We start from the raw sequence: 27,999 nt of genomic DNA on the forward strand, positions 1-27,999 counted from the left end.
TTTTGTTTTATCTGTTGCAAAAAAAAATGTATTTGATTACTTGGGTAAAATTACAGTATCTCTGTTGTTAGTAAGTATTAAATGTTAAAGTAATTGGACCCCCCCTTTCCTTTCAACTTTCCAAGAAAGTGCATGTAACAGTCCAATTTTTTTTTCTTCCATACCTAATACAAAATAAACAAACACTATACCTGCTTTCTTGATCAAGAAGAAGCATTTGCTCTTGTAAGGAACATATGTACATTTTAATGAAAGTGATATTTCTTATCATATATACAAGAGCATCTACAATTTCTCCACTGACGGTTGTTCAAGATGCCATACTTAGCAGCATTGTGTAATTCCAGCACACATTTTCTATTGTGAATATACCTACAAGGCAAAATGTTACGTCTCAGTTTCAACTACCAAAACAACACTTGTATTTTCTCTAAAGAATTCTGCGTGCTTATTACTGTACAGAAACTTATCAACATTGAGGACGACTCAAGTAAAAAGCACAATACAAATAGCAGTTCAAAACGGAAATGGTTAAATCTACCAAAAAAAAAAAAAAAAAAAAGCAGGTTGAATTTTCGAATAAAAAAAAAAACCCAAAAGAAACCAACAAACAAACCCAAACCTTTCGAAGAACCACATTGATCAGTCTGTACTTTCAGTCCTTTGCTTAAATTTGTTCTCAAAGATTAGACAATGTGTTTGCTGATAAAATTTTTCCAGCAGGATCAAAGTGTACATTTATATACAGACTTTATTAGAGATCTAATGCATCAGTGAGGCATTGCATCAACACCAGATTCATATTAAACCGGACATAGAAAATAAGTTAATGCCAGATTAAGACCGCCTAGCAGGGCAATTTGCGATTGCCATAAATGTTACAGCAAGTTTACAGCACTCTAGTCAATTAGTATTTAGTCCAAAATACAGAAGACCAAAGTTAATGCTTGCATTCTGTTTGCAAAGCCAGGTTATATCACTAATAAATAAGCTTTCTTATAACTCTAGAAGTTGAACAAGGTACAAAAGAATGTCTTCATAATGTTGTAGTTCATAGATCTGGGGGAACCAGAAGGGAAAGGGGAGGGGGACCGGGGCGAGGAGGAGGAGGCAGCCACGGGTCTCCTTCTGAGCCGGGATGCTCTTTCTCCAGCCAGAGTTGCTTTAACTTGTGACAATCTCTTTGCTGTCCTCCACGAAGCGGGTGAACCGGAAGTTGGTTCCATTCTCGCTGCTGGCCATCTTCTCCAGGCCGGCCAGAGGAGCGCTGGGCTCGGAGTTCTGGAGCTTCTCCAGATTTCCCGTCAGCCCACTAATAGGTGAGCTGCTCCCGCTGCCCAAGCTTCCAGGAATTGGAGGGATGCCACCATTCTGAATGACGGAGATCTCATTGGCCTTCATCGCCAGCCCGTTGGAGAGTGCCGCTGCATACTGATTCCAGAAACTGGAAGGATCCCCGCTTCCTGACCTTGCCGCCAAATCCTTCTGGAACATTTCTGGGAACTTGACAGGATTGCCTCCTAGAAATGTCATGGGGCCATCCACAGAGAGCCGCCGACCCCGTCGCGCAGGGGTGCTATTCCACATATGAGTGCCCATGTGCACCTGAGATGAGGCAAAGGGGGGGAGGGGAAAGGGGGGAAAAAAAAGAAAGAAAGAAAGGGAAAGAGAGAGAGAGAGAGGAAGGGAGAAGCTTAATAGTTGAATCTGTCTCAGCTCATATCCCGACACTCCACAAAGCAAGTGGCCTACACGTCTAGTCTTGTTAAGTGCCAGACAGTGGAGAAGGAATAGGGAACCGTCCACTCCGGCCACCTGGTAATAACGTGCGCGCTCTCCCCAGCCCTGGGCCGCCTTCCCTCTTCCTGGGCCAAGATGCCTGCCTTACTTACTCTTTTTTTATTACCCGTATTTAGCTTATAATGGCCTCAAGCAAGCTAGTCAGTCGCAGATAGCTCCTTTCAGGGTTAGAATTGTTATGTCCACTCTCATTGCAGTGGTAAGTATTGTATCTGACACCCTTTACCCTATAAACGTCCTTTTCAGATGGGAAGAAAGGACCCCTCACAGATTGCCCGGTGGAGGGCCCGAGCACGGAGAGAAAAGCCAGAAAGTAATTATTCATCTGGCAATGCTGGCAGCAATCTCTAGAGAAATACTCTGTCAACAGAAAAATGTACACAGGAAGAGCGCTCAACTGTTGCTCTGGAACCTGAGCATATTTGCTTGATTTCCAACATGTATCAGCGGGAAGTGTTGTATAATCGATTATCATACTACCCATTAGCAGAGCGCTGTGACGTTATTGTTTTTAGGGATGAGAGCCGCGCTGGACGGCGCGGTTATGAAAAATAGATGCATCCGCCCAGAAGGACGGTAATTATTAAGTGATACGGACTGCACACAGGCCACGTGGAGGTCTTTAATCAACACCCCGTGGCAACGCGGGGCTGTCTTCCCGGGCAGGTAAGGCAATTCATTTGGTGCACTTAGCGAGACAGCGGGGATGGGCGGCTGCTTCGCTGAGGTTTACCAAATGACTCCAGGCGCTCTCGTGCTCGGCAGGCTGCAGTCCTGGGCTGCAGACCCAGACCGGGTCCCCGCCACGATCCTGACCCACACGCGGGCCCCCGCGTTTCTCCGCTGCCAGCCACACGTGGCAGGTAGCCTCGCGAGAACTCTCTACCCTGCACATCCCACCTCTCTGGGGGCTGCTGGCTCTGGGAGCATGCATTACAGATAATCAGCGGCACACCAGCAAGAGGGCTGCTGGCTGGCTGGCTGGCTGGGTGGGTGGGTGAGGGACAGACAGAGCGAGGTACCTTCAGATTGCCTTTTGTTGTGAAAGCTCTCCCACAAATAGTGCAAGCAAAGGGTTTCTCTCCAGTGTGAGTTCGCTCGTGGATCTGCAGGGCGCTCGACGAGGAGAAGGTTTTACCACACGTGTTGCAGTAGTGTTGCTTCGGGGTTCTCCTGGGCAGAGCTGGGAGCAGAACTGGGGACGTGGCAGAGGAGGACAGAGGCCCAGAGGGGACGTGACTGGTGGAGGTGTCCTTGCTGTCCTGAGGAGTGACATGCACGAAGCCGTTGACCTCTGTTTTGATGAGAGACGACAAGGAGTTGGCGGGGATCCCCGCCGAGTTCTGATTGGGGCCGAGGTTGGAACTGGGCTCAAAGAGCTGTGATGGTAGGTCCCGCATCTGATGTGTCAGCATGTGCTGCTTCAGATTCCCCTTTGTGGAAAAGCCGCGATTGCAAACTGTGCAAATAAATGGTCTCTCTTTGGTATGACTTCTATAGTGAATGTCCAAGGCACTCTGACAAGCAAAGGTTTTGCCACAAATGTCGCAAGCAGTATTTTTAAATTTACCCCGGTCTCTGAAAGGGAAGAGGATCCCCAAAGAATCTTCTTTGATGATCTTCTCTGCGTGACTGGACGTCAGATCCAAAGCCCCACCATTCACAGGGGTGGGAGACAGGCCGTTGGCGAACTCGCCGGCTACTGCTCTCTGTGGCTTCTCCTCCACGCTGGGGGACTTGTGGAGCTCCTGGGTGCTGTTGGATGGGGACAGAGCCTGCATGGAAGAGGTAGACTCTGAGATGGCCGGGCTGCCAGCACTTTGGCTCTCCATGTCACCACCCACCGAGGACGAATCGTTGGTCAGGACGTCCCCCTCGACGGACCCGTTCTCCACGGACTTCAGGCTGGCCTGCAGCTGCTCTGCCAGGCCGGCATTGATCATCTTCATCTGATTCTCCAAAGCAGCGATGCTTGACATCTCCAGGGGCAAAGGCGAAGAAGATAAGCTGTCTTGGGACGCATCCGCGGACTTGGGCGTGTCGGGGATGCTGCCCTCGGGACAGTCCTCCATGTTTTCATCGGAGAAGGTGTCCAGGTCGTCGAAGTTCTTCTCGTCAAAGGAGCCCGTGTCTGACTCCATGGACTCGGGGTAGCTGTCAGGGACCGGGGTGTTGGGGATCTGACCGCCCATATGCATTCGAATGTGCTGCTGCAGGACCACGGCGTTGGTGAACTTCTTCTGGCAGATGGGGCAGGAATGCTGGACGCGGAGCGGGGGCATAGCACGGTGGACACTGTAATGGGTCTTCAGGTTCCCTTTCGTGGTGAACGCCCGGCCGCAGATCTTACACTTGAAGGGCCTCTCCCCAGTGTGTGTGCGGTAGTGCATCTTCAAAGCGCTCTGGCAGCTGAGGACCCGGTGGCAGATGATACACTCATTGGGGTCAGCGGCCTTCTTGTCAATGTTCTCTACCAACTGCTGGAGCTTAGAGGTCTCCGACGCCTGGGCCGAGTCCAAGAGGCCCCCGAAAGGAAACTTCGCCTTGAACTGCTCGGACATGAGCGGCAGCAAGGGGTTGGTGAACGCTGCGGCACCGCCCGGGCCGCCGTCGGCCGCCGGGGAGCTCAGAGAGCCGCCGCTGGCCACGGGGGCCGAGCTGGCGGCCACACCGCTCTCTTCGCTTTTGCCACCGGACGGCGGCCCGGCGGCCCCTTCGGCCTCGTCCGCGAGCCCACCCAGGTTTCTCGTGGCTGGCTCAGGGGCCCCGGAGTCACTCTTGACGGAGCCTGGGGGGCTGGTGGCAGAATGGCTGATGGGGATCGGGGCTGGCTCTTCGGTCTTGATGAAGGGCGTGAGGCTCGGGAGGGTCGGGGGCAACGGCAGGCCGACCGACGTGGTCAGAGTGGGCAGGACCGGTTTGGTGTCTAGCCAGCTGGTGACCGGCTTTTCCGGGGGGATGGACATGCCGTACGGGATGCCGGTACTCGTGGGGATATTGTCCAGATGCTCAGGCACGGGATAGGGGTTCATCTGGATATGAGGGTATTTCTCTTTGTGGCGCTGAAAGTGGACTTTGAGGTTCCCCTTGGTGGAGAACCTGTTCCCGCAGATGTTGCACTTGAAGGGCCTCTCTCCGGTGTGGGAGCGCAGGTGAATCTGCAAGGCACTGTCGCTCCCGAAGACCTTCGCGCAGAACCTGCATTTGTGTTTGAAGAACGCCTCGTCCGACGTGCTTTTCGCCTCGAAGGCGGTGACATTTGGTGGCTTGCTTTTTCTTTGCTGGGCCAAGGCAGACAAGGAGTTCAAATCCTCTGCAGTTGTTCCGATGTTGGGCAAAGGGCTGGGGAAAACCGAGTTAGCGGGGGCCGGCTGAGGTAGAAGTGGATTAGACGCAGGATTCAATAAACTGCTTATTGCAAAAGCTGGTGAGGATGATGCCGAGGCTGCTGGGTTGCTGGCGTGCGCGGCGCCAGCGCTCGAAGCCACTTTTTCCGAGGATGGGGTGGTCACCGCTGCCGCCAAAATGTTAATGTTGGGGGAAGAGCCGCTGTTGGGTGGAATGATGGTGTGGCCAGAACCGCTCTGAGGTAGCTGGATGGGGGGGAGCTGTTTCACGCCGCTGATGCTGGCAGACTGGCTGGCGAGGCTCTGTGCTAACCCAGCTGCTGCCGCCAGCTGCTGAGATAAATGGGAGCTTAGTGTGGACAAGGGGTTGGCAGATGTTCGTAAAGTACCTTGAGAAGGACTCGAAGATGTTGGCAAGTCTGCGTTCTGAGAAGCCAACAGCAGTATTTGGTGACGGATCTGTTCGATCAGCTGCAGCTGGTGGATCTGTTGCTGCTGTAGGGCGAGGAGCTGCTCCATGAGGGCGGGGACGGCCAGCTTGCCCCCCGAAGCCCCGCTGCACCTCGCTTCCTGGGAGAACTGGGCCACGGCCACCTTGGTGCTCTGCAGGTTCTCGATGATGACGTTGCTGTTGATCACGGAGAAGTTGCCCAGTGTCGTCAGGTCCCCGAGTTGAGGTAGAGAGGTTGTGATCGCTGAGGTACCTGTGGAGGGGCCGCTGCTGCAGCCCGGCGGGGGGCCGCCGCTGCCCCCGCCGCCGCCACCACCGCTCCCGCCGCCGCCCCCCGGAGCGCCACCGCCACCTTTGTTAGCCCCCGGGGCCTCCACCTCCATGGACTCTTCCCTGTGGCGGCCGCGGTGTTCTGAAAGGTCGCTGCAGTCTGCCTGATCTGTTTTGTGAACGGGGTCATTCATTTGTTCATCGGGATGCTCGGGAGGGGGGGTGGGAGAGAAGGTTTCGGGTGGGCTGGCTGGGCTCTCATTGACGATTAAAACTAATTGATTTTTAGTACAGTTCTTCTTGTGCAGCAGAAGATCTGATAATTCAAAGAACTCGGCACAGCACCGGCCACAGACGTGGGCGTCCTTGCTCTTCGTGGTGCGATTGGGTTGACCTTTCTCTGCGTCTCCTGCAAACATCAAAAGGTGCAGGGTTAGAAAGGGGGCCGGGACACGCGGGGTCACCCACGGCTTCCAAACAAGAAGGAGGGTGATCAATCGTTTTCTGTCTTCCACACTCAAAACTCTTGCCCCCGAAAACCAGTCAATAGCACCTAAGAGCGTCCGTAATTACATGGTGAGGTCGTGGAGGAATCCCTACCCATCCGGTATCTCGGAGAGCCACGGTCTTCAGATAATCCATCAAAACATAAAATAGTACGAACTGAGGACATGGGTGCATAATGAAATTCCATAGCAAAATATTGATTTCCAATATTTTATACACCTTATTGTCTACTCCTCCAGAGAGGGTCCAGCAACCATTCTGAGGACTTATTAGTCTCTTGAGTTTCTGTCAACCTTATTCATTTTCAACTGATTCAAAGATATCTGTGACAGTCTGTTCTGTCACGAAACTAATTTGTAGTCATTCAGGTTCCAATCAGTTGTTGACGGGGGTGGGGGGGTTGGGGGGATGCATATCACCAAGCAGAAGACTGACAACTTAAAAATCACCTCCAGCCCCTACCTGGAACCTGAGCCAAGGCTGATCGGCCACATCAGTAACAAATCCTCCAGACTGCTCATGATTCCACTGAATACAAACAAGAAAGCAACACACACACACACACCCCAAAGAGAAACACAATGATCGTAATGCGTTACAAGGCCTGGCTGGCACCGATATATCACCCCATGGCATGTTTATTTTTAAAATTAAAGAATGCAACCTTGGCTACTCTTCCACTAGTCAAGGAATATATGCCCCCCTGCTCCACATGGCAACGTTATGCCTCTAAATATCTCATCAAAAGTGCTCTTTCTATCTAGAAAAACTGGCCCAAGATTTACATTCCGGATTCAACATCAAGTTCTAGAAGGACGTGCAGTTAAGGGGAAGGGAAGAAATAATTCTTGGTTTAGAGTCTGGAAAGGCTGTGCAATTCTCCTTGTCTGAATGCCTTTAAAAACAGTTTGCTCTTAACTGTTATCAATTGTTAAACAGATTGTCCTGAACCTTTCATTATAAAAATCCCTTTATTTCATGTTTGTTTCCACTGGTTGCTCAGATTTCTTCTCGCTAAGATCCATTTGTAAATTAAACATAAAAATCTCCAACTCCAAGCTAACATCCTATTCAAAGACAGGATGGAGCCCCATTGTTTGCCCAGCATGGGGAACACCAACTTCTGTTGTACAAATGGTGTGTGGTCATCTCCGAAGGCTGTGAAAAAAAAAAAAACTGTTTAATTCAAGGATTACCTCCCTGCATGCTTTTCTGCAGAACTGAATCAGATAATAGTTAGTTTCCATGACTTCCAAATTGAATCTCCCAGAAAACTTGCAGGGGGAAAAAAGAAAAAAAAGAAAAGAAAACTAATTGCAAATATGAATAAATACAAATTCAAAATGTTGCTTTTTCGGTAAACGTTAAGAGTCAACTCCAAAAGAGCCAGCCATTTGCCTTTTCGTAGTAAACATCCAAAAAAGCTTGAGTACTTCTGCATTCCAGAAAATATAATTAATACCTAAATACTAACTTCTGGAAATTCCTTTAACTCTATTTGCCTTGAGTGATGCCCAAGTTGATGAGAACCCCCGGTGAAGTATGCCAGATGTATGCACACTTTATTCACTGGGAGTGTTATTTGAGTAGCTAAGTTATACTTAACAAGCTAGCTTTTCTAATACCCATCTTTTAATCTCCACAAGGGTATAGAGCAAAATGCATTAACAATACCAAACAAATCTTAGCTGTAGCAGAAAATACCAATAATGATTCAGTTTTAATTTAATGTTTAATCATCCTAATTGGCACCGGATTCCTGTGCACATTCAAGGTGCTGTTTTAAGCACTTTCTGTCTCTCTCCCTGCCTTAAAATAATGTAAACAAAATATTGAACGAAATTCGCTAAAGTTATGTTGCTTAACTCGGGACAAAAATAATGTGACAAAAATTCTGTTTAAAGCTTCTTATTTTGACAACCAATTTTAAATGATGCATCCATTTCAGATGCTTATTTTAAACTCGGAAATGCAATTCCTAATATATTCAACAGAAATGTTATTTCTTTCTCTTTGCACATTTCCATATGTAATGGTTATGTTTCCATCTACTTTTACAGCCAATTATGAAGGAACAAAAGCTATTCTGTTTGTTCACACATTTTCAACAAAATGCATTAAAACTATTATGTCAGCATGTTCTATTAAGCTCTGCATTCAGTGGAAAATACTTTTCAACCAGCTCACATTTATCAAAACATAAAGCCACTTTAAAACACAGTTTTGCTTGGTCAGCTGGGCTTAGACAAATAATGACAGCTTCAGAACTAAATAACCAGCAAGGGAAATCAGAAAACTGACTTCATCAATTGTACACATTACAATGTAGTTGCTTCAAATATTTAGCACATCTGTGTTCACGATTAAAGGGCATTTTAATTCTTTATAACTTGCAAACATCTGATATTCTCATAATATACAGACAAAAGAAAAAGAAGGTTACTTGACAGGATTTGGCTGATTATTACTTTCCTGGGCTCGAATTCTGACATTTGCACTGCTTCAAGACTCACTTGAGAATTTTCAAGTTTTTCAACCTGAACATTTTATATTTAGGATTGTGCTAACTGGACGGAAAATGTAGGTGCTTAAAAATAAATGCCCGCTTGCTTCTAAGAAAGAGACTGTGTTAAAAAGCTGCCCGTGTTTTAGCTTGGATTTTCACAACATGTTAATAAGCTGACATTTGATCTCGCTGTAGAGTCGACTCATTTAATCTCCTGATGTTTACGAACACCAAAAAAAAAAAAAAAAAAAAAAATCCGGTATCTATTTTGATTTATTTCAAAAGCAGGTGTCGCTATACTGTAATAGTTCTTCACTTTAAATCTATTTGCATTCTGAACTGAACTACAAGAAGAACTCAGCAAAACAAAGACAAAGCATGAGGACCAGTTAGAATCTTTAACTGAACTACCAGAGGGAATATTTTAAGTTGTAATAAGACACACACACACACACTCTAACATGTTCTAATTCATATTTCTGCCCGTCTGCTATTTTGTTTCTCAATAATCTGTTACACAGGATTCCAACTGGTGACCCCATTATAGTAAATACAGTTGCCTTGCTCCCTGTACTAGGGTGAAAGTAACATTCCAGTCCCTTTTCTATGGAGTTTGCATACAAATTGATTTTATAATCCTAGTCAGGCAGGAAAATTTGAGAAGTAGTGGTTTGCTAAGTTTGGGCGCACAAAAAGATATCTGGAATTTTTCCGGGATTTTTCTTCTCTTTTCTTTTCTTTTTTCTTTTTTTGAGGATAAGGTGGTGAACTTACAGTTCCATCCAAGTTATACTAAAATCCCAGATGTTTTAGGTCTTGTACTATTTAGGTACTTGACACCCAATTCAAATTTGTCAGTTTTTCATCATCTCAACCTAACATTGCAGAATAGGAGGCAGAAAATTGAAGTGTTCCAGTATATCTGTCTACTGTGAAAACAAAAATAAAACTATGCCCCACACAGCAAGGTTTGGCCAGCCAGGAAAAAACAAAACAAAACAACCCTATTCTACCACATTTAGTTTTCTTTTTTGGAACTCTTCAGAAAGATCCTTCACTTTACTTTCCATTACCTTACGATCGCATTAACATTTTTAATAGAACCTCTCACAGGATTGTGATTTTAGAGCCTGTAATTTTTACAGGCTGTTCCTTCCCGTAGACTCATTTAGAAAGGCCATCAACATTTTTGATTGATTGGTCTTTATCTTTTTATTATTAATATACATGTATAGATAAATAGACATCTATCTATCTATCTATCTATCTATATCTATCTATCTATCTAGCTATATATATATGTAATTTTTTCTTTGCCCAGACCTGGGAAAAACCTAAACCTCAAGGTCCAGCTTAAGATTCCAAAGAAATTTTAAACACTCCAACGTCTGCCCTGCATACTCTCTGTAATAACGTCTTAAGTTTCCCTCTGTGTAATATGCAACCAAATGACACATCACTGGCCCCCTTCAATTCCCTCCGTGTTCTGGCCAGGATTAGTGTATTCTCGAGTGGAAGAACACAAGCGAAATCTCTGGAAAAAAATAACGACACAGACAAGACCCTCCTTTTAAAGCAGGGATACAAGCCCACCTAATGTACACAATAAATGAAAGGGGGAACATGTCTTCCCCTGGGATGAATCAGACTGAACACTAGATGGGGTTCCAGTTGCAAGGGTTTGTTCAAAAACTTCTTTGTGGCTTTTCCTATTCCAGTGACGCGTAAAAAGAGAGACTCCTTAAGGCGAGATCTAAACTTTGACTACATAAACATTGGCAAAGGCACAAGAAACTAAATCCCTGTTGTTTGAGGGCAAAACTGAGCTACGGGGACTACCTGTCAATCTTCCCCTTTGGGGGTCTGGCATCTGAGGGTGACAGGGGAATAAGGTTAGGAAAAGAAGCCAAGCTGATAAGGTGAAACTAAAATAAACTACCAACTTCCTGCTAAGTGACTAGCAAGACTCAATTTGGGGGTCACTGGGAAGATACTGAAGGACATATTATGATCTGGACCTTGTCACCTTTGCATGGGAGGAGGCTAGCAAAGGTTAAAACAGCTCGACACATTTAGCTTTTCTAAAGCCTGGCACACACACTTTTTTCTGTGTGTGTGGGGGGGGGAGGGGTGTTGGGGCTTCGGGTAATTTACCATCTCTGCTAAACTGCTAAATTCCTTCACTTTTGGTAAGCTAAGAAAATTCTGGAAGATGTGGCGAGCTGTACACCACGCGATGTCTTAGAAACACCGAATTAAGACGGCAGGAGGACTTTGTTCTGGTTACTACAGAGAGCTGGGCTTTGAACAATTTCAAAAAACCGAGCAGACTGGGACTCTGCCGCTTGCTCTCTCGGGTTCCCACTAAGCTCTCCGCGTGAGAAATGTGGGTTTCTGCCTTCTAAAGGGCTCCTGGTCAAGATGACTGGCTACCTGCAGACGTAGAAACAAATGAAATAAAGTCCCCAAAGAATAACCTATAAATTGGCACTTGTACCCATAAACCATAGGAGAAACTTGATGTACCAGACACCATGAGACCCTTACTGTCACAAATTCACTTTTACATCCACTCTCTCTCACGCCCAGCTCCACTTTGCTTGTTGGTATGTTTGTTTTTTAACGTTTTATAAAGTATTTGCAGCCCGAAGCAAAACCCCCCAAAACAGTTTGCGTTCCCTCACCCAGAATCTTCCATTATGCCACAAACTTAGAATAGGCCTGATTAAACATGAATTCTTTCCAACTGCCTTATCGTGCAGGGGTCGGTTTTTCAAAAAAAGCAATTAATTATAGTTCTCTCTAACCTTTTGGGCCCAGAAATCAATGTGTTGCCATTAAGCTGCTCACAATGAGTAAATCACTTTGGTAAATAATAGAATTTCATTATTAATATAAATAAGAGGGATGTTTATGATACTTTATATGAGTCAATGTTTTATCTCGAGTTCGTGATGTTTTTATCTCTCTTCCAATATTACCTTTTCCTTGAAAAAGCTAAGCACCCAAATACTTTAATAAATGAATGGAGTCTGAATGGGCCATCCCTGTAGTTACCTGTATCTTAAAAACATCACCCAAGGAAGAAAAACCCAACACACACACACACACACACACACACACACACACACACGTACACACACAGCTCTGAAACCCAGAGCTTAGTAAAGAACCCACACAGAAAATCATTAGGTTCTAATATTCCCCTTCCTCAGAATTATTTATCTCGGTAAATCATTTTTCCAATGGCAGTCATCTTTCCACAAATAACCCGAGACTTGTTGAATACCATATAAGAGACAAGTAATATGTGCCATAATCTTGGTTTCATAAGAAATAGAAACATTTCCCAATTTAAGGTAGGGGGTTCCTGGGATTACAGCTGAATTAAAATGTGAACATTGGAAGACTGACCAAATAATCTTGTTTTCCTGAACTTGTTCTCAGGGAGTTATCCGTGTGGCTGTTTAGCATGGCTCTGGTTTTCTTTGTATGTGCGTGCACACGCGCGCACACACACACACATACACACACACACACACACACGCATGACACACAGCACAGCAGCTCTGGCTGCTCTCAGCCCAAGTCTCTGCTTCTGGGCTCCTGTGACTGGGGGCCCACAAACTTTTCTAGGTCCCGCTCTAGGTAGAAATCAGCACGTTTGAGGGGCTAGCGTATGGCAAAGGCACCAGCTAGATTGAATTCGGTTTGGACCATGTTTTCCAACCATTTTGAGACATAAGAAAAAGTAATACGCTGTTCGAGTGAGGCGCTGTCTTCTAAAAATGTAATAACCTTTATACATGTGGGGGGGGACCCCAAAACAAAACCAAAAAAAAGAAAAAAAGCCCCACACCCCAACAACTCGGTGAAGTATGTGTGTTGTGTGTTGGGAGATGCATACAGATTGCTGAATTCCTTGCAGAAAAGGTGGCGACTTTTGAGAGATAACTTGGAGATAGGTCTTGCATTCTCAAGCCCCACAGTCTCCCCACTACTCCCAAATAAAAAGATAGGGCGTGAGGAAGGCCCTCCTGTAAGGCAGGCACTGAGAAGGATTAGTTGTGTACTAACATTATTACAACATACTAAATCCTGTAACCCTCTTACAAAATCTACCCTCTAGGCAGCTTCCCCCAAACTTATTGTTCAACCATGTAAAAACAGTCATAACCTAAAACCATTACCACCGAAGAAAAAGAGGGGGTGGGGAGAGGTGAGAAAGAGCTGGGAGGGAAGTGCTGGCCGTGGTGCCCCTAACACTTTACTGCTTCTTAGGACAATGAACCAGCTTTGGGGGAGAAAAAAAAGGGGGGGAAGAAAAAAGAAAGAGAGGGAGGAAGGAAGAAAGAAAAAAGAAAGGCAACTTGATTCAGTGACTTAATTAACTTACCTCAAAGCTCAAATAAACTAAAAAAAAAGTCCTAATAAATAATAATGGTAAGAGGTAGTGAACTCCTTTTATGCTATTGCTTTATGAGAAGCCTTAACTATTAAAAATTCCCGATTCAGAAGACGACAGGAGAAAAGGCAAGGGTCTAGCAGGCATCGTTTCTCCGCGAAGCCCGAGTCTTTTTTCTCCTTTTTGAAAATGTGTGAAACCAGTGCACATTGACAAAAAAAAAAATAAAAACCCCAACAAAACAAAACAAAACAAAACAAAACAAAACCAAAACAAACCCCGAAAAACTCTTTCTTCTCCTCCCGTTTGGTTTTTCCTACACAAATTGGGAACTTTAACAGTGTTCCGGGGCGGAAGGTCTCACCAGAAACTTTAGGAAAGATGGGTGTGGGGGCGAGAAGCAGAAGAAACCAGCTGAGAAAACCCGCAAAAATATTCGGAGCTGTTGCTGCGGCCTGGGGTAATTTCATCCCGATTTATCTCGCATCCCCGGTTTGGTCTGGGGTGGAAAGCGGGGTTCGGGGGCTCTTCTCAGCAGACTGAGAAATCGCAGAGACTCTGGGTAAGGCTTGAAGCTCGAAAAAGTACTGGGGTGTGGGGGGGGCAAATATTGTAAACAATTTTCTTAATCGGCCTCAGTTCTCCCCAATTTCTTAGAGGGACCCCCCACGCCAGGAGTCCCGCTTCCCGACAGCCGGGGTGACGGGAGTGAGAGTCCCTCGGCTTCCCTGCCTGCGCTCTGCGCGGCTCCCCGCGCCCCAGCTCTACTGAGAAGCAGGCCTCTAGGGAAGGAGCCCGGGGACCGTGGGGCCCGGGTGGCCGCAGAGTTTAGTGGACAGAGGTGCTGATCTAAGGGCATGCTTCTGAGCCCTGTCGGGGCCCAGTTCCCTCCTCCATAGCCCCAAATGGGGCCCAGGACTTGAGCATTCCGAAGGGCATCCGGAGCCGTGGAGACCCCGCCGCGGTTGCCCTTGTCCTCCCGCAGCCCAGAGGCGAGCATCGAGCCGGGGACCGACCCGGACGCCGCTCCTTCGCCTTGGGCGCTGGGCCTGGCAGCTCGGAGGCCCCGAAAGTGAACCACCTTCAGGGACAAGGAAGGATTAGAGGTGTCCTCCCTGCGTACCCCAAATCCCCTGCCGGGACCTCTCCTACTCTCGGCCTCGGCGCCCTCACACGAACTTTGTTCTAGACTTGTTCATTCCCTTCGGGACCCCGCACTGGTCGCCTACATCCGAGAAAGCGAGTGCCTCTGTTTCGGGGGTGGGGGGTTCTCCCCTGGCTAGAGAGCTCCCCCAGCCCTGGAGAAAGACCCTCACGATTCCTGGGAGCACGGGGTACCACGATCCTCAGCGGGCGCACACCCAATCTAAAGATTTCTCGGGGGCGAGGGGTGGGTTGCAGGTATTGGGAGAAAAGATGCCGGGATAAACTTGGGTAGCCGGACCCCAACACTGTTCCCCGTCCGCCTGCCTGTGTCTCGGAAGCAACCAGCGGCAAAGAGCACTCTCCGTCCCTGCCGCGACCCCGGCGTGTCGGGCACCGGCGCCCCGACACAGGTCCCCGTCTTCTGGCAGCTCTGACCCCCTAAAGGCACCCCATTCCCTTGCGCGGGTCCAGGTGGAGTGTGAGCGCTTGCGGGGGGCGCGGCACAGGGGGCTCCCCCGCGCTGGGAGTTCAGCCGGGAGCACCGAGTAAACTTCCTTCCCGCAGGCAGCAGGGCCGGGGCGGCGGAGGCCGGCCCGGGGGCCCCGGGCCCGGGGCGGAGAGCGCGAGGGGCCCCGGGCGGCCGACCTCCGCCCGCCCCGCGTCCCGCGGGCCACCCGGGCCCGGGCCGCTGCTCCCCGGAAAAGCCGGGGCGGAGGAGCCGGGGCCAGCATGCCCGCTCTCCTCCCCCACCCCCCGGGAGGACCCAACAACTCCGGAAAGATCCTGCCGGGAGAAGTGTTTGCTCTCCCCGGGCCAAGGGGGAAGCCCATCGCAGGCAAATTGAAAATTAAAAAGGAAAAAAAAAAAAAAAAGAAAGAAAGAAAGAAAAAGGAAAGAAAGAAAGAGGAAGGAAGGAAGGCAGGAAGGGAGAAAGAAATACGCCGAGTGGGAAAGGCGAGCGGGGACGCGGCGGTGGCGGTGGCGGCGGCCGGGGCGGTGGGCGCGGGGGCCAGCCGCGTGTGCGTGGGTCCGGGTGTGCGTGAGTGTGAGTGCGAGTGCGTGTGTGTGCGTGTGTGTGTCCGCGGCGCGGGCCGGAGCACTCACCATCTCGCCGGGGGAGCGAGGCCACTTCGGGGTCGGATTGGAAATGTTGAGGCTTCGCTTGCTTCCTCCGCGACATGCTGGCTCAAACATCAGCTGGGGCAGAATAAAAAATTACTAAAAAAAAATCTTCTCAAAATTACGGAAATCGAGCGGCGGCGGCGGCGGCGGCTCCCCCCGCCCGCCGGCCCGCCCGCCCCCTCCCCGGCTCCCCGGCCCCGGGCGCAGCGCGCATGTGTCCTGCTATAATTATGATTATCAATAATGCATTGCGATTAATCATAGAGGGGCTCTTTGAAAGGCGATTGGCACCGGGCCAGCGCTATTCAAACCCGCTCGCCTTAATCAATTAGTTCGTGATTTGCTGCAGACCCCTGTCTCTCCGCGCGCTGGCCCAATAAGCCGGCCGCGGGGCTGGCTCTGCGCGCCGCGCCGCCCGACACTGGGTTAACCCTCTTCGCGACCGCCCGGGACTCCGCGGCCCGGCCGCCGCGGGCCTTCCTCCTCGCCTCTGCGCGCCCGGCGCCCTGGCCTGCGCCCCCCCCACCCCCCCATCCCGGGCTGGGCCGACCCGAATTAGCATGCCCTCCCCGGAATTAAACCTCCTGGGTGGGGGGTGGGGCCGGGTGGCGGGGGCTGGAGACCCAGGCTGCGGGCGCGCGGCGAACTTCCCAACTCCGGCGCTAGGCGCGCCGGCCCGCGGGGGGAGGGAGTCCCGTGGCGGGATTTGGGGGGAGGAAGTCCCGTTTCGTGAGTGTTTCTTCGTTTCTTTAAGAGCTACCAGAAAGCAGCCCACCCCCACCCCATAAAAAAAAAAATAAGCGAGTGGGGAAGAGCCAGCCCCACGCCGGTCCGCCTCCTGCCCGCGGCCCGGCCTCCCGCCCGCTCGCCGCCTGGCTCGGCGCTCCTTCGCCCCGAGTTCTCCATCCCCTGGATCGCGGGCTCGCGGGGGCGCGGAGAAGAGGACCGAGGAAAGGTTTGGGAACGTGATGGGTTTGGGGCTTTTGGAGGGGGGAGGGGCAACTCTCCCGCCACCCGGATCCTTCTCAAAGGGCCCCGAGCCTCCAGCCCCTCGTTGCTCCCTCGCTCCCTTTCTCTACCTCGGACATTCCCAGGACAATTAGGGCTGAAGTTTTCGGGAGAAGCAGCCCCGAGCCCGTGGGATAAGGGGCGGCCCGGCTCCGCCCAGGACCCCTCCCGGACCTCCCCCCCGGCTGCCCCGGTTGGCTGCAGGGCGCGTCACTCCGCGGGGAGGCGGCCGCGGCGGTGGCGCCGCGGAGCCCGGGGCGGGAGGAGAGCAGGGACCGGCTTGGGATCCGAGTTCAGCTCCAGCCTGGGGGAGGGGAGGGGCCGCCGCTTACCCTGAACGCAGCAACCCGCCCCTGGCCGCGGGAGGCGCGGCCCGGGCTGGCCGGGTCGTGGGCAAAGCCAGTCCTGAGGACCCCTGGGTTCCCCGCCCTGGGGGGAGGGGACCGCGCCCCATGCTCCTGGCAACCAGGTGGCCGTGCTGAGCCGGGAGTAGTGGAGGGGGGGCTCCCAGTCCACAGCTGTCTGGCCCGACAGAAGCTCGCCTCCATCTCTCGGCACTTGCCGAGCGCGGCACCCAAACTTTTCGCACTAGCTCCGTCTCCCCAGGCTGGGATGCAGCCTCCCTACCCGCGCCCCGGGGTCCGGAATCGGGAGCGTGGGCCGGGCACTCCCTCCGCTGGGCTCCGGCGCCCGCGAACCTCAGGCTCAGTCCGCGGCTCAGCCTAGCTCTTCCCCTCGCGCCTCGGGGTCTCCTCGCTCCAAGGTTCCCGAAGTCCTGCGCCCGAAGGACAAACTAAACTTCGCTTGAGTAATGGGGGAGGGGGGGTGCAGATACACAATCCCTGCCCTATCTCGCTATCGGGAGAGGAGAGGGCTCATAAGGACGCCCCAATTCGGGAGCGCCCTTGAGTCTGGGGAGCGCCGCAGTCGGTTCGCGCGAAGTGGGCACCAATCTTTCGAGTAGAGTTTCGGGTGCTCCGGACCCTTACCGCTCTCCCCCAAATGACTCTTCTGTTTTAGCTTCGTTGGTCTTTGGTCTTTTTTTTTTCCCCCTTTTAATTCTAAATCTTTTGTGTGTGTGGGTGGGAGGGGGGAATGTTTCTGTTTTCCTCCTGGCGACTTTTTTTCTTGGTATAACTTCTCCCTTCTTTCTTTATTCTCGTTCGCCCTTTCTTCACCTTTTCTCTTCTCCCTCTTATTTCTCCTCTCTTCTGCCCTCGCTTGGTCCCTGACACACGCACACGCACACACACTCCCTCTCCACCTCGCTCTCCCTTTCTCCCCAGGTCCTGTTGGTTACAGTAGATTTTGATAAAAAGACAAACGAAGCTATCAGTGGGGCTGATGTTGAAGAATGAAGATAATAATGTTTCCATAGGTGGTGCTTCAAATGCCATTATTTCTCACTGAATATTTAAAGAGATCCCTCGGCAAAGATGGATCTGCGTGCTCCTGGGGTGCGAGTCGCTCGCTTCCCCCAGACCCCCAGGAAAGTGTACAGTAGCACGTGCCAATCGCGCACCCCCCCCCCCACCTTGCAAACTGTGGTCCTCGCACACACCAGCCCGCACTATCCCAGGTACGCTAACGTGCCCCTACATATGCACTTGCACACCCTTTCTCCGAATGTGCCTGCATTTGGAGCCGCCCGCGTCCGTCTCTAACACTCTTGGCTTCTTGAAAGTCCGGGCCTCCGGGTCACCGCGTGCTGCCAAGAACCGAGCCGAGCTGGCGATCCCGCAAACCCTTCTTCCCGGTGCGCGCCGCGTGCGCCACGGGAAGCTCCCGGAATAGCTTCACACGTGTTCGTTACTTGCTGTATGTGTTATTAAGATTGAGGGGGGAAAAAAAGCCTTCCCTCCCCCCAAAACACCAAAACAAACAACCAAACGAAATGCACACGCAAAAGCAGCGTCGCGATGTTTAATTAAAAATGGGCGAGCAGAGACTAATTAATTGGGGGGATCCAAACTTTAATAACTTTTTTCGTTCTTTTGCGTCCTCGACGGCGTAGAGGCGGGCGTCTCGCTCTGTGCGCAGCGTCCCCCGCTAATTTCTTGTTTGTTTTCTTTCCCTCTGTGGCCGGGAGAGAGGAGAGGGGAGGTGGAGGAGGGGGGATGGGAGGAGGGGGATGGTCGGAATGGCGGGGAGAGGAGAATTGGTCTTTATTGTTGATGGCAATACATCAATTACGGGCCATTGTCTGGGGCCCAAGTTCCGTGGTTCGCTGACGCGGGCGCTGCGATGTCAGGGCGCGGGTGAGGCTTCGCGTGCCGCGAGGCAAAGAAATAATTAAATTAATAAAAACGGAGACAGCGTGGGGGTTGCTTTTTACTTTTGAGCGGGTCGAAAGGAGGCAGCGAGTGCGAGCGAGGTGCCACAGCTGAATCCTGTCCCCACGCCTTGCTCACCCCAGTGACCTGCGCGCTCTATAGGGGGTCGCGCCATCCCGGCCTAGGGTGGGGCAGCTGCTGGGGGAGCAGGGCTACCGCGGCTCCGACTTGCCGTTTCCACCAGAGGGCCTGGCACTTTAGGGGCTGATCTCCGCGAGGGAATGGGGGTGGCCCGAAGTGAGGCTGCTGCTGCGCCAGGGTCGTGACCTCGTGGGCCAACAAGAACCGCACCCGGGGGAGGTGCTTGCCGAGTTGTGCAAACTCACAAATGGGGCTTGATGGCTGTGTTTCTCCTAATGCGTCTCGTCGGTTTTCCCAAGACCTAGAGCGCCTTGTTGGGTTGGCGGACCGAAGGGCTGTGCCCCCAAGGCCGCGGGCCACAACTGAGTCCCCAGCGAACGGGTTTCCGAGCCTCTCCGCTTCATCCCAGATCCTGGGAAAGGGAGAGGGTATTGGGCCTCCCCTTTCCAAGGCCTGGCTCTCCCACCTGCAAAAATATCTCATGCTGGCCCAGTCTGACCCCAGGTTTGGGATGGAGCCTGGAATGAGGCCTGGCCTGGGCCCGGGACCTTCCTTCTCTTTCCGCCGGCGCTGGTTGGGCACCCCGGAACTGCAAGACGCCCCCACACGCCCTGGCCCAGCCCCTGCTTCCTCAGCCCCAGGCCCCAGGCCCCAGGCTCCGCGGGCCCCCGGCCAAGGCTAGGAGGGCAGTAGAAGAGGTTTCATTTTCTTGAGTCAAGCAAAAAAACGGCGAAAGGGCTGCAGGGGTGCCCCGGGGGTGGGGGATGAAGGCACATCGATGGTATCAACATTATTGATGGGGAAATGTTCAGGACAGGAGCCCGCGATCAGGTTCCCAGTCCCTCCTCTACCCGCAGGTGGGAGGGGACGGAGTGGGGGTGACGGGGGTGGTGGTGATGATGGTGGTGATAGTGATGATGATGGTGGTGTGTGTGTGTTGGGATGGGGACGCCTGGACGCACCCGCATTAGCCAGTCCTGGCGTTTACTTGTATTTTTCTGGTCTGAAAGTTTGGGAGTGGGGGGGGGGGCAGGCAGAGAAAGGACCGGCGCGGGTAGTTACCCTAGCCCTTAGAACTCTTTGCTAGCGTCGGGGCTAGAGCGGTGGGAGGAGGGGGCAGAAAACCTGACCCAAAGCGAAGACCAAGTTTGGAAAACCCATCGTAGGCTCGGTTATTTTCCACGCCCCGGGCTTCGCTTCCCCGGGAGTTTCAGAAACTCCTTCCTTCCCCGAACTGCTGGCGCTCAAATCCTAGCCTCTCCTCCGCCACGGGAGAGGCTTCGAACCTGAGGCCTCGGGGAGCGGGCTCGGGTGGGGACCCCCGGTCCCGGCGGAGTCGAAGCGGTGCGCACTCGGCGCGCTCGCTCCCCAGCAGCTAAGTCCCCGCGGCGAAAAGGCGCACATTCAGGGGGACTCCCGCCGCCCACAGCCAGGGGCTATCTCCAGACCGGCGCCGGGTGCCGCGCGGGGACCAGGCGCCCCGGCGCCGGCTCCGGCGGGAAAGTTGGCGGTGGCGAGCGAAGGGCGGGCTTGGTAACCGCCCGCACGCCTCCCAGCCAGAGGTCCCGTGCAGCCTGGCGGCGGCCAACTTCATCCTCCTTCTCTCGCAGGGCCATCCCCACGGCAGCATTTAGAAACTGACTTCGCTGGCGACCGCAAGTGCCTGCGATTGCTGCTTTCCGTCCACATGAAGCGTCTTGCACTTAAATTCACTGCGCCCCGCATGCAACAGTGCCTCGCTAAGGGGTCTCTGGGTATAAAATTCCTCCCAAAGGAAATGTCTCGAGGTACAGAAAGTGGAAAAGACTAATCGAATTTATAAAAAGAAAACCTTTGCTTCCTTTTGGTTAAAATCCCATTGCGGTTTTTCTCAGCGTGAAAAAAAATTATCATCATGCAATAGAGTGTAGCTAATTCCTGGAACCTAGTAGCAGGGTGTTCCAAAGCCCAGCAGGGCTCCCAGATTCTCATCTTTGGGCTCAAGAGGTAGGACCTTTGGATCCGGTGAAAAATGATGAGTTCTTATGTCATCTGCTGGGAATGGGTGTGAGATGGTGGAGCCCTGGGCTCTGTGCATTTGGGGGTGTGCCTGTGTGTGTGGGGGGGTCTGCCAGGAAACTCATTTTCATTCATATAGGAGATCCTCTCAAATGACCTCCCAGTGGGAACTCCTAGATCAACTCACTGAGCAAATCTCTTAGAACAAACTTAAAAAAACAAACCGTATACTCTGCCACTTTTCTGTAGCACAATGTCCCTCTTCAAAGAACAGAACAATTTCCAAAGAGCTGTGCATCTTGGTTTTATGAAAAGCTTGTGTGACTGGAGATCTTGCCTGGGGATGACCGTGTTCATGGAGAAAAGCACCTTTTGGTTTCTGTTTGAGACATCCGTGGCCAACTCTGGTTTCAGAACTGTCCTGGGGGTCGTGGCTCTTGTCTGCCCAGTGCCCTTGTGAGCAAGGCCTGTCACTCACATTACTGGGAATTTACAAACCCCACAAATGTCAGCTTGCACAGGGGATATTTCTCTGGGTTTCTCTGTGAGGGAAAGAGGTGTTTCTTCTCCGAGTTTGCAGTTTGAGTCAGAGTGGTAGCTTCACGTCGTTCCCCACAACCAACTTCAATTCCTTAATCAAGTGCAGTTTTTTTTGGCGCCTTGTGTGTAAGGAGTGAAAAGGGGTGGGGCGGAGGAGGCAAGTGGATAGCCCACCCAGCTCTTCTTCTTTCCCCTTTTCCAGTTCGATGAAGTTTCTTAATTACTGAACCATAATTTCTTTCTCTGGGTTTTCATCCTTCTCTCTCCGGCCACAGCAACAATACGGTTCTCTCCGACTTAATCCCCGGTTTAAGGTGGGGTTTTAAATTTAAGAGACTCCCGTTTCCCAATTCCAAATCTGTGTCTCCCTGCTTTCTTGTGCCTTCCCCAAACAGGAGCAATTATCTCTTAAATCATAATCCCCAAACCATCAACACCTGCACACTAAGGTCGGAAACTAGCTCCAACTTTTTCTCCCCCTTCCCATTTATAATTCTCATTCTGTCCTGGCCTCTGCTCTCTCATCCCGAGTCCCCTCCCCAGCCCAGACTCTGACCTATTTTGTAGTAAAACCCAGTCCCCGAGAAGCCTTGCCCAGAACCTTTGCTCAGGCCCTTACAGATGCAACTTTTGCTTAGAGCTTGGCCCCGGACTCGGGGCGGCCTTCGCCCAACGACAGAAGACAGGAAGATGGTAGCGAGAATCTCTCTCCTTCTCCCGGGAGAGTTGGGGTGCAGCCCTCATTTTCCAGGTTTGTTTGTATTTTCTCTTTCTTTCCGGGACCCCACAGCACCTCCTGTTTGGGAGAGTAGTGCTGAGAAAGCTGGCCTTTTATCCTGGCCTCCTTGATAGTGTCTCTTCTGCTGGTCTCAAGTGACTGTCCCTGGTCAGCTTTAGTCACACGCCCTACCTGGGCACTGGAGTCAGGCTCTGGGAATTTACCTCCTGGCTGTCATTGAACCGCATCCTGGGAACACGGTCCTAGTTGTATGCCCGTGAAGTGGGTAGTAGCCTTGGTCAGATTAATATCCCTAGACTCCCGTTTTTCTGCTGCATGCAAGGTGTCTCATGGAGAGGAGGCACAGTGCTTCGGAGGGGCCAGCAAGCGGTCAACTCTGCCTCCTCCAAGCAGCGTGCCCCGCATATACCTCCAGCAGCTCCTTCTTCTGTTGCGGGGAGATAATAATAGTCCTTATTTCATAGAGCTCTTGAGGGTTAAAAGAGTTAATATGTATGAGGAGTTTAGAATAGTGGCTGGCATATAATTAGCATAAGTGTTAACTATTATTGTTACCGCCCCATAGGTTGTTAGGCTCCAATGCTGCAGGATGGTTAAAAGATTGTTCCCCATTCACCCACCCATCCCTCTATTCATGTCCTCATTCACCCTGCAGAGTAACATGCTAGGCATGGGGGAGACCACGGGAACACTGGGATTCCTTCCCTGGCTTATGGGCAATTGATCAAAGAGTTTATTTCCTGGGCGAGTATTATTGCCTGGCTCAGTGTTGGGGGTGAGTGGAACAGCGTAGGCGCAAGGGTAAACGCAGTGTTTGATGTCAGGGCATTTCTAACTTTTTTTTTTTTTTTTTTTAGTTTTTATTTTTTTTCCTAACATTTTAACAGGAAGTCCCGAGTAATACAGAAAATTGAAACTAGAGCAGGTTGTGCATGAACCCAAGCCTAACTGTGCATGTGGGCCAGGGACAGATCATCTGCCTGCTTCTAGAAGGTTCCTGAGCACTGGTGACACGCAAGTAGCCTGTTGCTTAGGTGCCAGCCTGTATTCACTTCGTTGTTTTATTTGGCTCACATATGTGTGTTTTGATTGTATGGACTCCTCTGAATGGAGCAGAAAACAAAACACAACAATAAAACAGGTGCTGTTTTTCTTTGGGCCCCTTGAAAGGTATAAACCACTCGCAGTGTTTACTTAGGCCTCCTGTTGCTGGCTTTTTTGCTTTCCATTTTTGTCAGATTATAAAAATTGAGCACGGTCGTAATAACAGAGCACTCTGGAGCCAAAATCCAGTGGTTGGGGTGGGAATGCTATCAGCCTGTCCTGCCCTCCCAGGTGTGTGTCTGTCGGGTCCGGATGCAAGCCCTCTAGCGGCTGCCGTGCCCACCTTGTGACTGGTGTTATGACCACGTTGTGATTAAAGGTAATTTCACATTTACCGTCGGAATGCGGCGTGCTCTTGGGAACACCCCTCCGCTCTGCTTTGAGATGAAAACGCTTTGTATGGTTAAGATCTAGAGAAAGAAAGAAAGTCTGAGCAAAAAAATTCCCCTGAGCGGCGGCTTCGTTCTGCAAAATGGGAGACAGTCATGCGTTTTCAGGATCCTGATGGCAGCTTCGGGAAGCATCGGATGGCCAATGTCGCTTAGGACGGTCACAGATGTCAGTGAGTGGAGGGCGAGGTTTCTTTTTTCTCTGGTGTGGAGGGAACAGACTCGATTTAATCTGTCACTTGATGTCCTTCTCCTCAAAAATAGTGCCTGGGGGCCCTCGGGGGCTTTATTTAGAAGCTCTCAGGAGCTTGGCAGTATGTAAATTATGCGTGAGTGTCCTTCAGAGTTCCCAGTGGTCACAATCAGGGATTTAAACATGATTTAGCATTTCAGATGATTTGTAGGAGTGCTGGAGCCAGCCGGCAGTGGGGAGAGCCCAGGCTGGTTTTCTCACCAGTGCGTTAAATAGGTTTCCAAGTCTCGGCCGCTCCTTCCGTTCTCTTCCTGGCCTCTGAGTTGATCTATGAGTAGCTCCCAGTGTTGGTGGGTGGCCGCCCCAATGTCATTACTATATCAAGGAGTTCTGAGATGTTTCAAAATAAAAGGTCCTATAACTTTAAAAACACAACTCAGTCTACAGTGTGACCCTTTGCCTGCTCATTCATTCAACCAACTTTTATTGAGCACCTACTATATGCCAGTCGGTATTTTAGGCGCAAAGGATATAATTGTGAAAAGATGGAGAGGGTCTTTTTGATTTTCTGGAGTTCACATTCTAATGAAGGGGATAGGCATTAAAAAAAAAAGAATAAATACGGAGAATGGCAAGTCCTTTAGAGAATATAACACTGTGTGATGTGATGGAGAATGACTGGGAGGAGGCACAGGGAGGAAGGGGAGGGGGATCAGGAAGGTCTCCAGGGAAGCGACCTTCATGCTAAGGTGAGAATGAGGGGAGGGTGTCAGCCATGCCACAATGTGGGGACACGAGCAATCTGGGCCAAGGAAAGAGCAATCGCAAAGATCCTGAGAAGGGAGGGACTCAGAAAAATGTGCTCCTTCTTCTTCGTTTTCCGCTTCTCCTTGTTATTCTTCTTTCAGGAGGATTTGAGGAATGAAATATCCTTTTTTTTAATTGGTTTTTTTAGTCAAATGGATGAAACGAATTGTGGAATAGCCATACAGTGGAATACTACTCAGCCAGGAAAAGGAATTCAATGCTGATACTTGCGGTGATCTGGACGAATCTCAAAATTATGCTAAGTGAAAGAAAGCAGAAACAAAAGCACACGTACGACATCATTCCATTTATATTGTGTTCTAGAAAATGCAAACCAATCTATGGTGACAGAGAGCAAATTGTGGTTTAATGGTTGCCTGGGGACAGAAGGGGAGGGAAGGAGAGGTTGTGGAGGGGTCCAGGGAAACTCGTGGGGGTAATAGATATGTTTGCTATCTTGATTGTAGTGATGGTTTCGCAGTGACATGCACATTTCAAAACAGATCCAATGGTATACCTCACATGCGTGCGGTTCAGTATACCTTAATCATAGCTCCACAACGTTGAAAAATTAGGTACCTCACTTTGGAAAACATTGGAAATGGATGTTAGAGATAAGAAATTTAAAGAGAAAATGGAAGTTGCCACTGTCCTATTTAAACACTTGAACCCTAGAAGTTCTTTGGGCCTTGGTCGCATTTGATCTGGGAACAAGTATTGCCTTGGGTGGGACCAGGGTTGGCATTGAGCCATCTATCTTGACCCTGGAAGAAGCATCAAGTTTTCCTTGTGTTTTTGAGTAGTAGTGACTTTTTCTACTATTCTACCCAGAAGCAAAAAGTCCTTTGAACGCCAGGTGCTAATCTAGTCTTGGAATTAGAGGCCCTATGGGTGTTGAGTGAGAAAGTTCCAGCCCCCAGCAGCTGGTGCACCCAGATGGAGTTCAGGGTCTGAAGCTGGACCAACACTGTTCACACTGACTTACAGTTTACTGATTGGAGGATTAGTTTGAAAGGCCATAGACCAGTTGTCATCTGAAGGACCATCTTTAATGAAGAACAAGGTTTTTCCCCAATCTGTCATGGACTGACGCTTTTGAAAATATAGTGCTAGAAAATATGAAAACATATTACTAGAAAAAATTCTGAGAAAAATATGGAATAGAAAACAGAATCGCCCAAAATATGAGCTCAAAATTGTATCGCAGATTCAGCAAACATAGATTATTCTGGCAAACTGTCAGAAACTGTAGTTTCTTTTTTTTTTTTTTCCAGATTTTATTTATTTATTTGATAGAGAGAGAGAGAGCACAGGCAGGGTGAGGGGTAGAGGGAGAGGGAGAAGCAGACTCCCCACCGAGCGCAGGGCCTGATGCAGGGCTTGATCCCATGACCCTGAGATGATGGCCTGCGCGGAAATCAAGAGTCGGAGGCTCAACTGACTGACCCACCCAGGCTCCCTGTCAAAGTGGTTTCTAAGTGCTTGCTCTCCATTTCTCTAGTTACGGTGTGGCAGACTGACAGTAAACCAGACCAAGCCCTGGCCCACGGACCACAGTTTGAGTAGCCTGGGGCAGCTCAGAATCTCGCAGCCACAAGGCAGGTAATGGTATATGACGTATTTGTTCTTCTCAGTGCTCATGGAAGCTAGATGGGACCCAGGGCTGCCAGAGCCCCCCAGGGCCCGTTGCCTCTGTTCACAAGGAGCTTGTTCATTTTATCACATGGGGACGCACAGATGTCACAGTTGTCTATGTGGAAAAAGCTAGGAAGTACCGTAGACCAGCAGTTCTCATACTTCGGGGAGCAGAACGATTGGGGGCAGGGTGGCAAGGGTCTGTGAAAAAAACCCACACTTGTGAACTGCAGCTCCAAAGATTCTCATTCAGTCCTGCACAGCGCGGGCATTGATATTTTTATCAATACCCTCATTGCGCCATAGTCGACTTTGATATGTTTGTTCCAGAGATCTCATTTTGAGAAGCGTCTTGCAGACACAGTGGCGATGGGTCAGTGGTGGGGATTTCTCTATCAGCACGAGCTCACATCTCTCCACAAGCTAAATCGAGGACCAGAACTTAAACTGAGAGATGCTTCCATCACAGTTCTTAGCTTCAGCAAGAGACACTTTAATTTCAACAGAGAAATAACCTTTTAAGGGACTTAGGGTGCTCACAGATCCCTTAGGAGGGCAAGGGAATCAGGCTCAGCCGTCTAGCTTTGGTCTCTGGGGAAGCTCCTGAGGACACAGGACTCTTGGCTCTGGAAGCCATCCCACTGCTGACCCCGCAGAAGCTTCTGGGCATTGGCTGGGGATAGGTCCCACTCCCATGACATCTTCAGCAGCCTGGATACAGGCCTGGGCTCCCGAGTCAACATGTTGGGCGAGGCATTTGTTGGCTGTTTTGTAGCTGCAAGGGAGGCTGGGAACATAGATGGCTGGCATTTCTAGCTGCTGTCTCAGAGAAGTCTAAGGCTCATGGGGTGGGGAGTTCCCTGAGCTGGGAGAACCAGAAGAATGTCAGGTGGCTCTGTGGCTTGTACAGCCCCACCCCCCATCTGAGACGTTCACGGTGATCTTTTTATTTTTCTGAGCATCACAGAAGGCCCACAGGATACAGGCCAAGGATGGCAGCAAGCTTACTTCAAGTGTCTAAGTCAGCTACTGCCCTTCGGTTGAGCTCCAGCCTCTGCATTTGGATGGGGCTCTGCCTCCTTTGTATGCCTAGCAGTTCAGCCCAATGTGTTGGAGAATCCCTGAGAAGTCATCAGTCACCATCAACCCTTAGCCACCCCCCTGGAAGGCTCTCAGAGCAAAGGGAGGGAGAAGAGAGCTGCTGTTTGTTACATACTTGCCAGGACTCAGGCTTGGGGCTGAGCACAGTACCCACATTAATTAGCCTCATGAATCCCCCCAGGAACTCTGTAAAGCAGTGTCTACGTTTCCCATTTTACAGATGAGAAAACTGAGGCTCTGGAGTAATTGCCCTAGAATCACAGAGGTTTGGGGCTGCTGGGGGCCTATAAACCAGGTCTCGTGATAGCTTTATGAGAAAACAAAACTAAACCTAATGGAACTAAGTGATAACAACAGCAACAAAAAAGTTTCCAAGTTTTAGGAAGGCCAGGTGAGGAGGGGACTTGGGGCAGGAGTTTGGAGTCTGCTGCATGGACACAATCTGGACCTCCGTTTCAATTTCAGATGACAGGAAGATACAGTTTGAGGGAGCGGATTCGTTAAAATCCCCAGAGCT

At 50.5% G+C, this 27,999-nt stretch overlaps 1 protein-coding gene and 1 long non-coding RNA gene across 4 annotated transcripts in view; one reads left to right on the top strand and one right to left on the bottom strand.

Moving 5' to 3' along the window:
• On the bottom strand, window positions 1-16,659 carry SALL1 (spalt like transcription factor 1). Its single transcript, XM_026494740.4, has 4 exons — window positions 16,634-16,659; window positions 15,537-15,629; window positions 2,823-6,277; window positions 1-1,605 (listed from the first exon to the last, which is right to left on the bottom strand). The coding sequence occupies exons 2-4, from the start codon at window positions 15,610-15,612 to the stop codon at window positions 1,165-1,167; spliced, it is 3,972 nt and encodes a 1,323-aa protein (XP_026350525.2). The 5' UTR covers window positions 15,613-15,629; window positions 16,634-16,659; the 3' UTR covers window positions 1-1,164.
• The window catches only part of LOC113252231 (uncharacterized), a 27,041-nt gene continuing 15,250 nt past the window's right edge, over window positions 16,209-27,999 (top strand). Inside the window, exons 1-2 of one of the 3 annotated variants that reach the window (XR_006409009.3) lie at window positions 16,209-16,509; window positions 26,248-26,348. This is a non-coding gene — a long non-coding RNA (uncharacterized LOC113252231). Of the gene's footprint in view, window positions 16,510-24,679; window positions 25,038-26,077; window positions 26,349-27,999 lie in introns of those variants that run through there. The other 2 variants (XR_008960123.1, XR_006409006.3) reach the window with 2 other exon arrangements.

This window comes from Ursus arctos, unplaced genomic scaffold (assembly GCF_023065955.2).
Source record: "Ursus arctos isolate Adak ecotype North America unplaced genomic scaffold, UrsArc2.0 scaffold_19, whole genome shotgun sequence".
Classification (NCBI taxonomy): Eukaryota; Metazoa; Chordata; class Mammalia; order Carnivora; family Ursidae; genus Ursus; species Ursus arctos.